The 13,196-nt window shown below is 40.7% G+C and overlaps 1 protein-coding gene across 1 annotated transcript; it reads right to left on the reverse strand.

Annotated features, from left to right (window-relative positions):
- Positions 1–3: 3 nt before the first annotated feature.
- LOC141801840 (uncharacterized) lies at positions 4–7,934 on the reverse strand. The gene is made up of 12 exons (XM_074685140.1): positions 7,409–7,934; positions 6,393–6,506; positions 4,464–4,943; positions 3,691–3,764; positions 2,931–3,502; positions 2,760–2,847; positions 2,597–2,672; positions 2,487–2,523; positions 1,404–1,500; positions 1,204–1,320; positions 903–962; positions 4–818 (listed from the first exon to the last, which is right to left on the reverse strand). Exons 2-12 carry the CDS (start codon positions 6,430–6,432, stop codon positions 729–731), a joined length of 1,731 nt encoding a protein of 576 aa, XP_074541241.1. The 5' UTR covers positions 6,433–6,506; positions 7,409–7,934; the 3' UTR covers positions 4–728.
- Positions 7,935–13,196: the final 5,262 nt, after the last annotated feature.

Genomic DNA, 13,196 nt, shown 5'->3' on the forward strand with positions numbered 1-13,196 from the left:
TTTGTGCTGTATTAATGTGAGAAAGAAATAAACACTTGCATATAAGTTGCTTTATTATTGCAATAAGGCTTTGGCAACATTTTCGTACATTTACCATGTTAAAAAATATGGAAGCGCTAACATACATTTACATATTTACAATTCTTCAAGGTTTTTCTTTCTTTTTTTTCGCACACAAGCGATGCAGTAGTCTTAGTTAAAAGATCTCCAGTGCAGTGAAAAATCTGGGATCACATCTCTCCTCCAATCCTTTGATTTGTTGGGTTCAGGCTAAGGTGCATGCAGACATCACAGCAGGAGAGATTAAAAATGACACGTTAAAAATAAAACAGAAGTGCCCCATTTCTGAAATCCTTCTTAAAAAACAATCAGAAAGTGCTCCTTGTTTTTAAAAAGGCAAACAGTGCAAAACCAGTGCACCCAGCACCTTGTAACAAAAGTAAACATAATAGCTGATCTGTGGAGTTGTGCTGATTCCTCTTGTGTCTCAGGCTCTACTATCAGGCAGACTTCTGGATCTGAACTGAAGGTATGTAGAAAAACAAAAATACTTCAAGGTATAGGAAATGATCCTGTTTGTTCTGTTCGTACATAAAATCACCTGGTAAAATCAAATATTGCTTACATTCTAAATCCTGACTTAGTTCATTGTGTGTAGAGCTCCCCCTTGTGGTGATTCAGTCCTTCAGTCACAACAAGCAGAAGAGTGAAAATGAAAAAGTGAGAGTTCACATCTCAAAGTGGCGAAAAATGCTTTCGACGTAACCCAGAACTTTCTGCCAGTCTGGACCTTCAGTCTTCAGCATCTCCTCCACCGTCTGAAACAGGGTCGACATAGGGATGCATCGTCAGGTGGTTTAGAGCAACTTTCAGAGTACATGTCATGAAACACAAGTTCTCACCAGAGTGGCTGTAATCCCAACACTCTCTCCTGTCTTAAAAGCAAGGTCCAGATTTTCCTTCTGTGAGAAATCAAGAGATATTAAAGCTTCTGTGAGAATCTTTTACCTGATTATTGAACAGACTTAAATCAACACTGATGCCTCTCTGTGAGTTACAGAAGCTAACCAGACCACCAGAGAAATGACTGACAGTCTGTGTAATGTAGTTTTATAGCCTGAAACTGCTGTGGCAACGAATGAAAGGGAAATTATATTGACAGTTCCTGTCCTTTGTTTTGTAAAGAGGCGGCAGCAGTTTTACCTTGTCAGTTGGTTTGAGGGTGTCATAGGGGACACATGTTGGTAAAAACGTGTGGTAAACCGCACAGAACGCCAAGCCATCCTCCCAGCTGCTGCTGAAGTTTGTGATCTCAATATTCTGCAACATAATATGTTTAATGTTGTTAAAAAATAACATTTTTCCTCCTTACTCTGGGGTTTGAAGAGCTAATCCTGTCTTACCTTGTAACCCTGGGTACGACTTTGACACCAGCGCAGCAAGGAGTTCCTTCTGGAGCCGCCATGACGCCTGAGCAGAGCGCTGAAACCATCCTGAGGTCTAAGACGATAATAAACTGATTCAGTTTGACTTAAATCAAAGCTGTGGACATAAGTCCCACAGTTTTTGACCAGACATAAAACAGATTAAAATTCACCGTGATGCCTCTTAATGACCTGAAAGAGCAAACAAGACTATCAAAGAAAAGATTTACAGGTTTATATTAAAATATTCAACGTCTGTTATCTCTGTGAGAGGAATAGGTGCCAGATCAGACACTGAAGAAGAATCCCAGGGTATATAAGTTGGAGAGTTGACCATCAAAATCACAAGTAACAGAAAGTTCCTCACAGGAGCTTTAAGTTGTTAGCAACAGAATATGAAACAAGTTATTTTTACCCTTTATCACCCAAGTATCATGCTGACATCTGAACCAACCTGGAGTCATCCTCTCTTCTTTTAGGAGCTGTTTAAATTTTTCCCCTTACCCGAATTATTGAAGAGTTACGGTAATGAGGACAGCTTGCATCAATTATTGTCTGTGATTGGAAAGTCCTTGCACATAGCTTTCTCTGCGGTATTATAACACTCAAAAGACACTATACAGCTTTTTTTAAGGAGGCATTTTGAATTTACTTGCCCATATAGTTGGAGAGTTAAGGTAATTTGAAGAGCTTTTGTAAAATGGGAGCACTCCAATGGGCTTAGAGCATTAAAGCCAGTCTTTTGTTGATGTTTAAAGAAAATACAGCACTGCATAAATTTTACCCCAGTAACATCCAAAACAATAAATCTAAACTTGAAAACAGCAATAAAAAAAAAAAAAATAAATCTGCTGTATTTAAGTCTGCTTTGGGTGCAGAAATCAGTTTTTCCGTGTCTGAAGCACCTGCAGGTTGAGCCTGAGTGATAAATCTTCTACTCTGGCATTGTTTGTGGGACTAAGAGCTAAAAAAGATGTTGCTGAATCGTGCAGATTAAAGTTTCTCCTACACACAGATCATATGTTTGCTGAGAGGAACAAAAAAAAGCTCTTAGTTACTTACTTGATGAAATCTGAGCTTTGTTCATCATCCTGTTTTCCTGCAAGTCAAAAAAAGCTGGTCATTTCACAGTGAAGTGACCATGCTGTTTAAAAGATGTTGTTGAAGCTCACCTGTGTAAAAGTTGGACCAGCTGTCCTGCCGCTGTAGAGCTCTGTCTATCCTTCTCCTGGTGGGAAGCTCCTCTTTCTGAAAAATATTGAAGAAATAACGCAACAAACTGATTCAGCACAATGATTTAAACAAATTGAAGTTCAAAATTTGAAAGCTTAATACCTTGCATAAAGGCAATGTTGTGCTTGTGCTCTTTGTGTTCCCATTGTCACTGGAGGGATTAGTCGGGAGTGGGAGACGAGAGAGACTCCTAAAAGACATTTTGTTCAATATTTCATGACACCATCCTCAACAAGCAGGTACACGGTGTTTGAAAGTTAAATGTAGACTCACCACGATCTTTCAGACAGCATCGCAATTCTCCTTGGATCCCTCGGCCCACGTACCTCGTCTTTCTTCTTCTCCAGTGCAGCTAAACTCCTCAGGTATCCCTCTGCCACGCCCTTCCCTTTCAGGTTCTCTGTTCCGCTCTGCTCCTCGGGGTCATGATCCTCCTCCAGACCTGCTTCATTCTCCTGTTGCTTTCCGACATTAATATCAACTTCTTCCAAGACTTTCTGCACTTCCTCCTCTGAGTCTTGCCTCTCTGTTTGCTCTTCGCAGGCTGAGGAGTCTTTAACCTTGCAGGTGTTCCTCAGGGCGTCAAGCTGGGCCCTCTCTTGTTTGTGCCGTTTGGAGAATTCAGTCAGTTTGAGGCAGGCGTTTCTGTGCTCGGCTCTCAGGCTCTCCAGCTCCTGCTCCTTCTCCTGCTGCCGGCTGAGAGCCTGAGCCAGCTGCTCTTTTAGTGCCCTGTGGTTCTCCTGGAGGAGTCCCAGCGCCTGCTCCGACTCCATCCGCAGGCGGTCGGCCACAGACACCGCCACCTGAAGGTCACACTGGAACTGATGCCACTCCTGTCTCTCTGTCTGCCAGGGAGGAGACAAAAGCCATTTAACCCCTGTTCTTTGAATGATTCTTGATTGCCTTCGGAGTCAATGATTAGATCTCAGAGTTCAGACTCTAAGGGAAATTTGTAGATACATACGCTGTAGTGATCTGAAATAAAACTACTTAGGAATAAATAAATAAAGGGATACCTGCAGTACCAACTCACCCTGAGCGTCTCCTTTAGTGTGTCCACCTCCTCAACCAGCTCATCTTTCTGTGTTATCAGACGCCTGAGCAGCTCTAAGAGACGAAGAGGCAGACAGAGGAAGCAAACAATGCAGAGTAAAAATAGATGCAAGAGTCTGACAACCGCAGTCACTTTCCTAGTTTTATTTTTCATTTTGCTGTGGCGGCTCCTCTTAAAGCCTCGAAAGTCATGAAATCACAAAAAAGTACTTTTCAGATGTAGCTCTTTAATAAAAACACTGGAGGGAGGCATGAAGTTGAAAGATTAGAAACATTTATCAAGTAGGGGCGATACAAAACTGCAAACAACAGCTCAGAAATCCATTCCTCCAGGTCTCAACTCACTGATTTATATTTTTTTCTATTCTTCTTGTCTTACTTGCATGCTAAGTATGTCTGTGTTGTATGTGTGTGTTCCTTAACCTCCCCCTTGGGATCACTAGAGTAATATCTTATCTTATGATCTTAATTGCAATTGATTGCTTTCAAACAAAAGGCACCTTTGATATTATCTGTCAGAAATGTCGAATCTTGTTATTAAACCAGATCCACACCAGTGACTAAATGCCAGGGAACGTGTGCCTTTGCGATGACTGTTCTGTCTTCAGTTTGTGTCAAAAAAAGTGCTAAACAACCTCTCAGTATCAACTCCCAACAAGAAGAATTAAAAAAACATGAAAGGATTAAAACGATCAGCATGAATTGTTGAAGTGTTGTCGTAGACTGTTTTATAGAAACCAGACTGAGACCTACCTACTGCTCCCGTGGTTAAATCCGTGTTGGGGCTCAGGCCCAAAGAGCTCCTGTAGTGCTCCATCAGACTGAGTAAGACCAGCGTCATCTCCTCACTGGCTCTCTCTGCTGCAGCCTGCGGCTCCACACCGCTGTCTGGCTCCGGCCAACTCTGCTCCAAAGGTGAAGCTCTGGACGGAGGCAGGGATGCTGGGCTGCCCGGACTGAGCTCTGCCTTCCTACTTCTCGCTGTCGCGTCACTCACAATAGCCTCCGAGCTGGTTGTGCTTTCCACACTTATCACAGCCCATTCTGAGGGAGCTGGCAGCTTCTGTGTCCAGTCTGCCAGGGGAGAGGTGGTGGCGGAGGGAGTGGTGCTGCTGCCCGCTGGTGACGGCGTCTGTGTCTTACTAGAGGGAGATGCAGAAGACAAGGCCATGGCAGTCAGCTCGGCATCTGAGGGTGTGGTGGGAGGCGTGTGGAAGAAATCCAGAGGAGAGCCTGAGAGGAGGAAATAAAGGGTAGAAAAGAGATCAGAGAAGTAAAAGATGACTTTCCTGAGAGGATAGAAATATGAGATGATGAAAGCAGAGCCCCCTTCTTCTTTTCCTCCATGCAGATGTAAGCACTCAGTGTCCACTCCCTTATTTACCGTCCTGGGCTGACTGATGCAGCAAAAAATCTCCTCTCCAAGACTTGGCAGGCTAATACTCACACACTGTTCCCCCATGTGGCACCATCCAGGAGGAGATTTTACCCTGAGCTGCGATCAAACAGCTGCTCTCACTGCAGCCACAAGGAGACTACAGCAGATATCATCTGTGCTACCTGCACTAGACGGGCAAACAGGATGAATCTGAGGATTTTCACACCCTGGACATACATAATAACAGTATCCTCAGTCTTTATGGTGTGCACTGTTCATAAACTACTCTCCTCCACCTGTTCATTTCACATCTCTTCCTGCTCCTTCATCCTCCTTGCCCTTGTGTCTCACTGCAGGATTCTGCAGACTCATCACATCCCTGCCAGCAGCAGCAGCAGCAGCATGATGAGTCTGCTCGGCTACAGCAGGAAAGCTTTTCCTCCTCCTCCTCCTCTGGCTGGTTTACTTGACGGCAAAGAGGCAAACAGGGAGCAGCATTTTAAACAGCTGCGAGTGAGATTTAAACCAAACAACATCAACCAGACATGAGAGGCTGTGTGGGGGAAATTTCACACATTAGCTGAGCTAAACGACAACTGGCTGTGAACTGAGAGATGCTAGAGAGAGACAGGGGCTAAAAACAGAATCCTCTGGGATACAGTTTTTTATTTAACACAGAAAACTTCTGATTCATCACTCCCTCTGTCTGCCAAGAGATGTTACAGCGAGTACGCAGAGCCTGACACCACAGTTTCATTCACACAAACACAGTAGCAACACCTTTAGATTGTCAATGAGTTCCTGTTTAGTGGCATACTTTTTGTGTAGAGCACTGTATGTATAAGGAAAAAGATAAAACAAGGTCTCTGTTATTACATTTTCCTGTAATTCAGAGCAACACAATGAAAAAAAAAATCCCACACTCACTGCTAACTTGGTGTGATAAAGCCAGCAAACTAACAATTAGGCACTCAGTAATCCTTTGAGGCTTTCTTCTTTTGTGATTCTCCCTGTGCACATATTTCTGCTCCTCTGTAGAGAAGAGGAACAAGCTCAAAGCCTGACTCAGAATAAATGATCATGTTACCTGTCTTCCTTTCTATTCTGAGTTTAAACCTGTTTATTTTCTCCTGGATTAGGAGGGACAGAGCTGACAATGATACTATGAACACATGGAACGTTGTGACTTGGAAGCAGGGCGACAGTGATCTAAAAATAGACTCAGTCGTATGATGTAAAGAACAAAGTGAAGGTGTTAATTCAAGCATGTTAAGACAGCAGAATGCTACAATGTCTTTGGATACCTGTAGTGTTGTGGCTCTCTTTGCCGTTTTGGTTCCCCATGATCCAGCACAGTTATCCAGACAGGAGGCCTCACGTGTCCTTCACTGAGTCCTTTGGTTTGTTTGCTCTGCTGTCTGGACAGAGGGGAGTAAATACAAATATTAAAAAGGTCATCACTGGTCACTAAATTCATTCATTTCCAGATGAGAAAGCAAGCAAAAAGGGCACTGGGAGTGCTGTCTTGCTCATTCCTCATATACAATAATACAGTGGTGTAAATATGACTGTGCCAGGTGTGCCACATGCCTGTGGTTATTGTTCAGCAGCTTACAATAGCTATCAGGCTTGTACAGGTAGATGTTGTGAATGAAGAGATACTCATTTGAGCTTAACTTGAAAGTGTCACACAACCACAATCACCAAATAAATAAACATGGTTTATAACACCTCACACACAAGCTCTTCTGCAGTGCTGAGACAGAAAGTTATGTTGACTGAACCAAACATCATTAGATAAAACATCAACTTTTAGTTTTTCATTATTTTTGAGGACATTGCAGACACAAAACTTTCCAACTGTATACAGTGACACATCAGTAGTGTTTTCACAAAAAACGGCACAAGATAATTTCCTGTGACGCACTTTATGTCAGACTAATTTTATTCTTTACATCACACCTCTGCTTACCACCGCGGGTCGTTAAAGCAGGCGTCTCATGTTACAGGAGAACAAACTCTGCAATCAAACGCTCTAACCTTCCAATATCACGGGTTTTCTATAAGAAATGTATGCCGAATCAACGCATTAAGACCATTCATGTGTGAAATGTTTCCAATAAAATCTAATCTTCACGCTCTGCCATCAAACAGACACGCAATATTAAATTGCGCAATTACTGAAAGAGGTTTGGTTAAGGTTTTCTCATCAAACATCAACGCACCTGGCTGTTGCTGATTTATCTAGTAAAACTACATCAGCGGTGGCATTGTGTTTCATTAAATCTACATCTCAACCCTGCAGCTTCATTTAACCCACCTGCACAGCCAGCCAGCTGGATGACTTCCAATGTGAACCCCGGTTCTCCAGTCGTTTTCTCCGGGTGTCCGGACCTCCCTGCCGGGATTTTCAGCGCCCCGTCTGTCACTCAAAATCTCTGGAAGACACTGTCCGAGGAACAGACGGTCATGGTTTCCAGATCTCCCACAGCTAGTCTGTAAAAAGCGGCCACGGTGAATAACTTGGGGTCCAATTTAGATGAATATCCAACTCTGCTTCGCCTTTAAATCCAATGCGTCAAAAAAGCAGAGGAGGCAGAAACAAACTGGTTGCGTAGAAGGATCTGCACGAATCGACATGAATGTATTCATTATTTAGATGCTCTTTGATGATACACAAACAGGAGTCTGCATCATGCGTTGGAGAAAAATGTTGTGAAGCAGGTGAGAACAGGTTGCGCGAGGGAGCAGCTCGACCTGCAGGAGGCTAATTATTTTTAAATGCAGGTGTGGCTGCACGTGGTAAACAGGTGACAGCATGGTTTGGATGACGTTTCATTGGATCTGTCATGGCTCAAAAATGAAAAAGATACTTTTCAGAAATAATTTTCTAGTGAGAGAGTTCAGATCTGTGTCACCCAAAAGGCTCCAGGTGATCCAGTTATGTCCTTTGATTCTTCTTCTTTGATCACCTGGATCAAATAAACCAATGACAGCAGAGCAACACATCTTACATGTTTATGTGAAGTGGGAAAAAAAATCTTATTTGTTTATGATCAGAGATTAATATGTCCCAGAATTTTCAGGAAATTGTTATAAAATTATGATTAGGCCTCAGATTACATCTTAATCCAATGGATTCACATACTCAAGACATAAGTCCAGTTTTGGAGTTGTGTCATTCAACATTCATTGAGTTAAAGACACGATACTTAGAATTGAGAGAAATAAAACAGGGGGTTTGAGTTGCATTCCAACCATTTTGCAAAATGATTCAGTGAGAGTGGTCAGAATTAGAATCAGAGATGAGTTTTATTGCCAAGTACATTTGCACATACAAGGAATTTTACTTGGTGTGTTGGTGCAACAATTCATTCATTCATTCATTTTCTATACCGCTTATCCTGTTCAGGGTTGCAGGTGGCTGGAGCCTATCCCAGCTGTCATTGGGCGAGGTGCAACAATTAACAAGAAAATAATACATTTATTTTGTGTTAAATTATGAGAACGCAAGCAAAGAAAGAAACAAGTGAATGGAGTAGAAGTGAAAATCTACCACTGTGTAGATGCTTTTGTCTTTTCGTTTAAGTCTTTTTCTACATTTCAAATGCAGAAACTGAAAGGTGTTATGGTACCTTGGGCTTCTAAAAGTACAATAGGAGGCTTTTTTGTATCAGGCCACTCTCCAGTGGGATTATCTCCCAGCCCAGGCCTGGGAGACAGACTGTCTTTGTGTACAAAAGTTAACTTCACATGTTTCCTTTTAAAACAGCTCATGGTTAGAGTTGGCTCACGCTTGACCCATCTCTTAGTTTTGCTGCTACAGGCTTAGATTGCTGTGGGGATTTGCATGCTGAGGCCCTGCCTTCCCCATGTGTCCAATTAAAGGTACCAGCTACTCTTAGGAGTTCTTCTGTTTGCTGCAGATGGCTGCTGCTTTGGACCTAATGAAGTCCAGCTTCTGTAACTATGTGTTGCAGTGTTACCTTCATTATCATTGCTTTAGAGCTAGTGCTAATCTTAAACATAATCTTAAATCATTCCTACTTTCATCATCATAATCCTAATGTTAATGTGTCATCTGTTGACTTAATCCTAGCATCTTATTCTGTCTTTCTGTTTCTGTCTAAACCCCCTTTTTTTAGGCCCAACACAGTCTCAGCAGTTGACCATTAAACATTAGTGTGATTCTTCTCAAGACTTCTGCTTATACTGGATTAAGATAGGATTGTATGACATCCTGTATTGATGTTAGGTCTCTGAGAATGATATCACAAAGATAACTATCTGGCTCTGCTCTCCAGACAACAATTAGTTATAAATCAGTGTTACAGTATCTAGATAAAGATTGACCAAGTGATTGTGGTGTTTCAGCACCATGGACAGAGTCCAGTAAGAGAAAAACACCTCTGGCGCCATCTAGTCTCTGGTTTCTGTGCTGACAAGAATAACTGTGATAAAAATAATGATTCAATTTTCATTTGAAAATCATTAAGTCTCACATTTGAAGATTTTCACAAGATGAGAAACGGATGTAAATCTTCTGTTGCAAATGAAAAAGCAGTTTTGATTTGCAAGTAAACCGGTTCATTTTTTAACATTCAGGGATTGCAAGTGTTAATATTTGCACTCCTATAACTATTGTCCTCTTAAGAAATATCACAAAGATTAAAAGACAAATCAAAGATTACAACAAATACTGTAAACAGCAAAGCAAATCCTCAGCTTCTGTGAGCTCACAGATGTACTGCACAACAATTTCCCTCAGTATAAAACTTTTGATCGAACCTCATTTGTAAAAAAAAGAAGAGTTTTGGTCTGTTTTCACCTGTTAAAGAAGTACAGCACTGCTGTACCATTGTCTTTAACCGTGTTTTACTTTATTTAGCCGTAGATACTTGAAAAACTTTATACTGGATTTTTGCTTTCTCTCTGTGTGTGTGTGTGTGTGTGTGTGTGTGTGTGTGTGTGTGTGTGTGTGTGTGTGTGTGTGTGTGTGTGTTTACTGACCCTATGGCTAGGTTATCACTGTTAGGTAATGCAGAGAAGGCAGATGGATTGGCTCTGAGTCTCTGTAGAGGGAGCAAAGGTTAAAAGATGGGGGCAGTTTTTACCTTCAGGCTGTTGTTTCCACATGAATTTCTCGTGACCTTCTGCACCATGCGCTGAGAACTTCACTTCTCGGGCATCAGAAATCAATTTCACAGAGTTTGTTCACACTGATTCCTCTCACTTTTATAACCACTACATTGTGACTGGTGCTTCAGGCTCTTCTGAACACCAGCAGTAGATTTCTCTGCACATTTTCTGCTTCTTTTTTTTCCTGTAGAAAAAGTTTGTTTATACAAATAAAGAGCCAAGAAGTACATGAACTTATGAGTGTTTGGCTCTAAGCTCTGCGCTGATGTCTCACTTTTCTCAGCGGCAGCTGCTGACAGTGTGAGTTTGACTCTACAGCTTCTGCTTAGATGGTTTTGAGCAGAAACTTCTTGAGCCATGCAGAGCTCATGTGATGTGAACATATAACAATATCAACAGCAGGTTTTAAGAAAGCTAACTTTTTCCCCCCATCCTCACTGATAACCTTTCTATTGCTCCAACCATAAACCTGTTAGAGTAAAGTTGGCTCCTGCCCTGAATCACCTGTAAAAGCTGTGTCTTTTAACGAAGCCCTAAGCAGATAACCACCCAAACATTCAATTTATTCTGTTTAACCATATAAGTGTTGTTATCTTCTTGAAATCTCAATTTATTTATCATTCTGACTCAAGATAACAACCAATGGAGATGTCTGGGCACCATGGAAATGGTGATCCACACAGAGAAGGCTGTATAAAGCTGTCAATCAAGTCTACACCAATGTTTGTTTTTGTTTTTGCAGCTTTAAGTATGGAATATTTAATCATCTGAAATAAGTTTGACATGCCAAGATAACTTTATTCACTTATCATGCTAACCTGTCTAACATAATGTAGAGACAAATGTCCCCTTAGGGCCTCCATACTCTTTTTCAATTCCTGTTAACATTTTTTTTTTGTCACTTCACTTAAATTACCTGACTCAAAACTTAATTATTTTTTGCCACATATCCCCCCTGTAACAAACTTAGTTAACTCTCTCATGTAAATGCAGAAAAAAAATATCTCCCTCAAATAAGGAAAATTAAGGTATAATGTATGTTACTGCTAAATGCTATGTTACAATCTTAAAGCAGTGGCACATTAACGTCTTGTTTGATTTAGTGAGTCACTTGTAACTGAACACACATTGTTTTCTCTATTTAATAGAGATAATGAGTTCATTTCACTTGGGTTTTTTAAAAGGTTGACTTATTTTATTCATCTTCAGAAAAAAAAAGTTTTAAGTATCTAGCAATCTGTAATTCTAATCAGTAGGTTGATCACTATCATCAGCCAGAGGACAAGCAGACTTGCTGTTGCTGCTACAAAAAGACTGAAGTAAGAGAAGCCTGGTTCTGTATTTCTTTGTTTTTCTGCTTCTTTTTTAGGAGTTTTTTTGGGGAGGGCTTTTTATAACTTTAATCAGAGAGGAGAGGACAGTGGACAGAGCTGGAAACAGGGTGAGAGTAGGGGATTGACAGGGAAACAGACTGCGGGTGGAATTCAGACTCCAGGCTACCTGCTCAAGGGCAAACCTCATGGGGCTCAACCTACACCGACCTCATCTGCACCCTGTCCATCTGCTTCAAGTAACAAAGAGATAGGCTTAATTTAGCTTGGAATGACCATAGCTTATGACAGCGGAATTTTTAGATTCCCAGAAAATTAATAATGAGATAATCAAGTCAAAAGTTTAAGAAGACAACTGAAATCAACTTGTTACCTTGAGAATTCTGAGATAGGGCTTTTTTGACACATAACACTTCCTGTCACCTTGTTAAGCTAGCTTGAAACGGGACTGACGATATTATGAGTTTAGGAAATTCAAGCCTGGATCAGTGGGTTAATCGCTATCATTAGCCAGATGTTTTGCCGAGTCCATGTCCTGTTGCTGCCCAAATGAATGAAGTAAGTGAAGCATGTTTCTGCATTTCTTTGTCCTTTGGCTACTTCATGAAAAGCACAAAAAAAACCCCAAAAAAAACAAAGGAAGAAGCTTCATTTACCTCACACATGGACAGCGACATAAGGGAGTTTGGCAATTTTGACCAAATTGATTTTAAGATGGCCAGAAAGTTAGATAATTACATAAAACAAGCTAATGATCTATTTTTTCTGAGAAAACAAATCATGAGAAAAATTAGTTTAGATCTCAAGAAGACAGCTGAAATTAACTTTTTATCTCAAGAAAACTGAGAAGATAACAAGTATTTCATCAGGACCTTCGGTGTCATCTAATATTTTTAAATGTAAGTATCAACACTTCTGTTCTATGTTTGGCTAGTTTTTAATGCAAATGCTCTACTTTTGAGCTCTTTTTTTCTGGTGAAGTTTGCCTGTGTTTAAATGTTAAGAAGTCATAAAGGTCTAAGCTCTTTGTCCCTAAAATGATTTTCAGAGGAGTAGCGTGCCTCTCTGCTGCTGACCGCATGATTGAGGTAGGTAAAACCTGTTTCTGCCTTTCTTTGATTTTACTTCTTTATGAAAACACACAAGGATCAAAGAGAGAGGCTTCTCTTACTCTGATCCCTTGGGCAGCAACAAAAAGACAGCTTGGCACACCATCCTCTGACTCAAACAACCATCAACCCATTGACTTGATTATCAGATCGCCAGGGCATTATCTTGAGAAAACAAGATAATTTATCCAAATATATTGAAAAACAAGATCATTCTGGAGATAATGAGAAAAAAAAAAGACTTTTTTTCTTGAGAGTACACAAAAAAGATATGTTTTATGATGACCTTTTAGGGCTTCCGTAACACACAAAACTTCCTAATGTAACACTTTTGTTCTGTCACCTAGTTAAGCTAGTTTAAAACAGAAATGACCGAAGTTTTTAGATAATTTTTCCCTCTTCTGAAGTTTATCTGTATTTATTTTTTTTAGAAGTCATTACTTATTTTTTTTATTGTGCCAAATAAAGTAGGCTACTGATTTCTATAGACGCAGACTTTGTGAAAATGGCGTCTGATATGAGCTGCCTT

Source organism: Halichoeres trimaculatus, unplaced genomic scaffold, assembly GCF_033239565.1.
Source record: "Halichoeres trimaculatus isolate MK-OKI-2021-1 unplaced genomic scaffold, fHalTri1.1 fHalTri1_scaffold_13, whole genome shotgun sequence".
Classification (NCBI taxonomy): Eukaryota; Metazoa; Chordata; class Actinopteri; order Labriformes; family Labridae; genus Halichoeres; species Halichoeres trimaculatus.

Coding starts and splice junctions, on each gene's coding strand:
- LOC141801840 (XM_074685140.1), bottom strand. CDS start 6,432: ATGGGGAACCAAAACGGCAAAGAGAGCCACAACACTACAG. Junction 4,944..6,392: donor AGAGAGCCACAACACTACAG/GTATCCAAAGAC, acceptor TCCTCCTCTCAG/GCTCTCCTCTGGATTTCTTC. Junction 819..902: donor TTGGGATTACAGCCACTCTG/GTGAGAACTTGT, acceptor ACCCTGTTTCAG/ACGGTGGAGGAGATGCTGAA.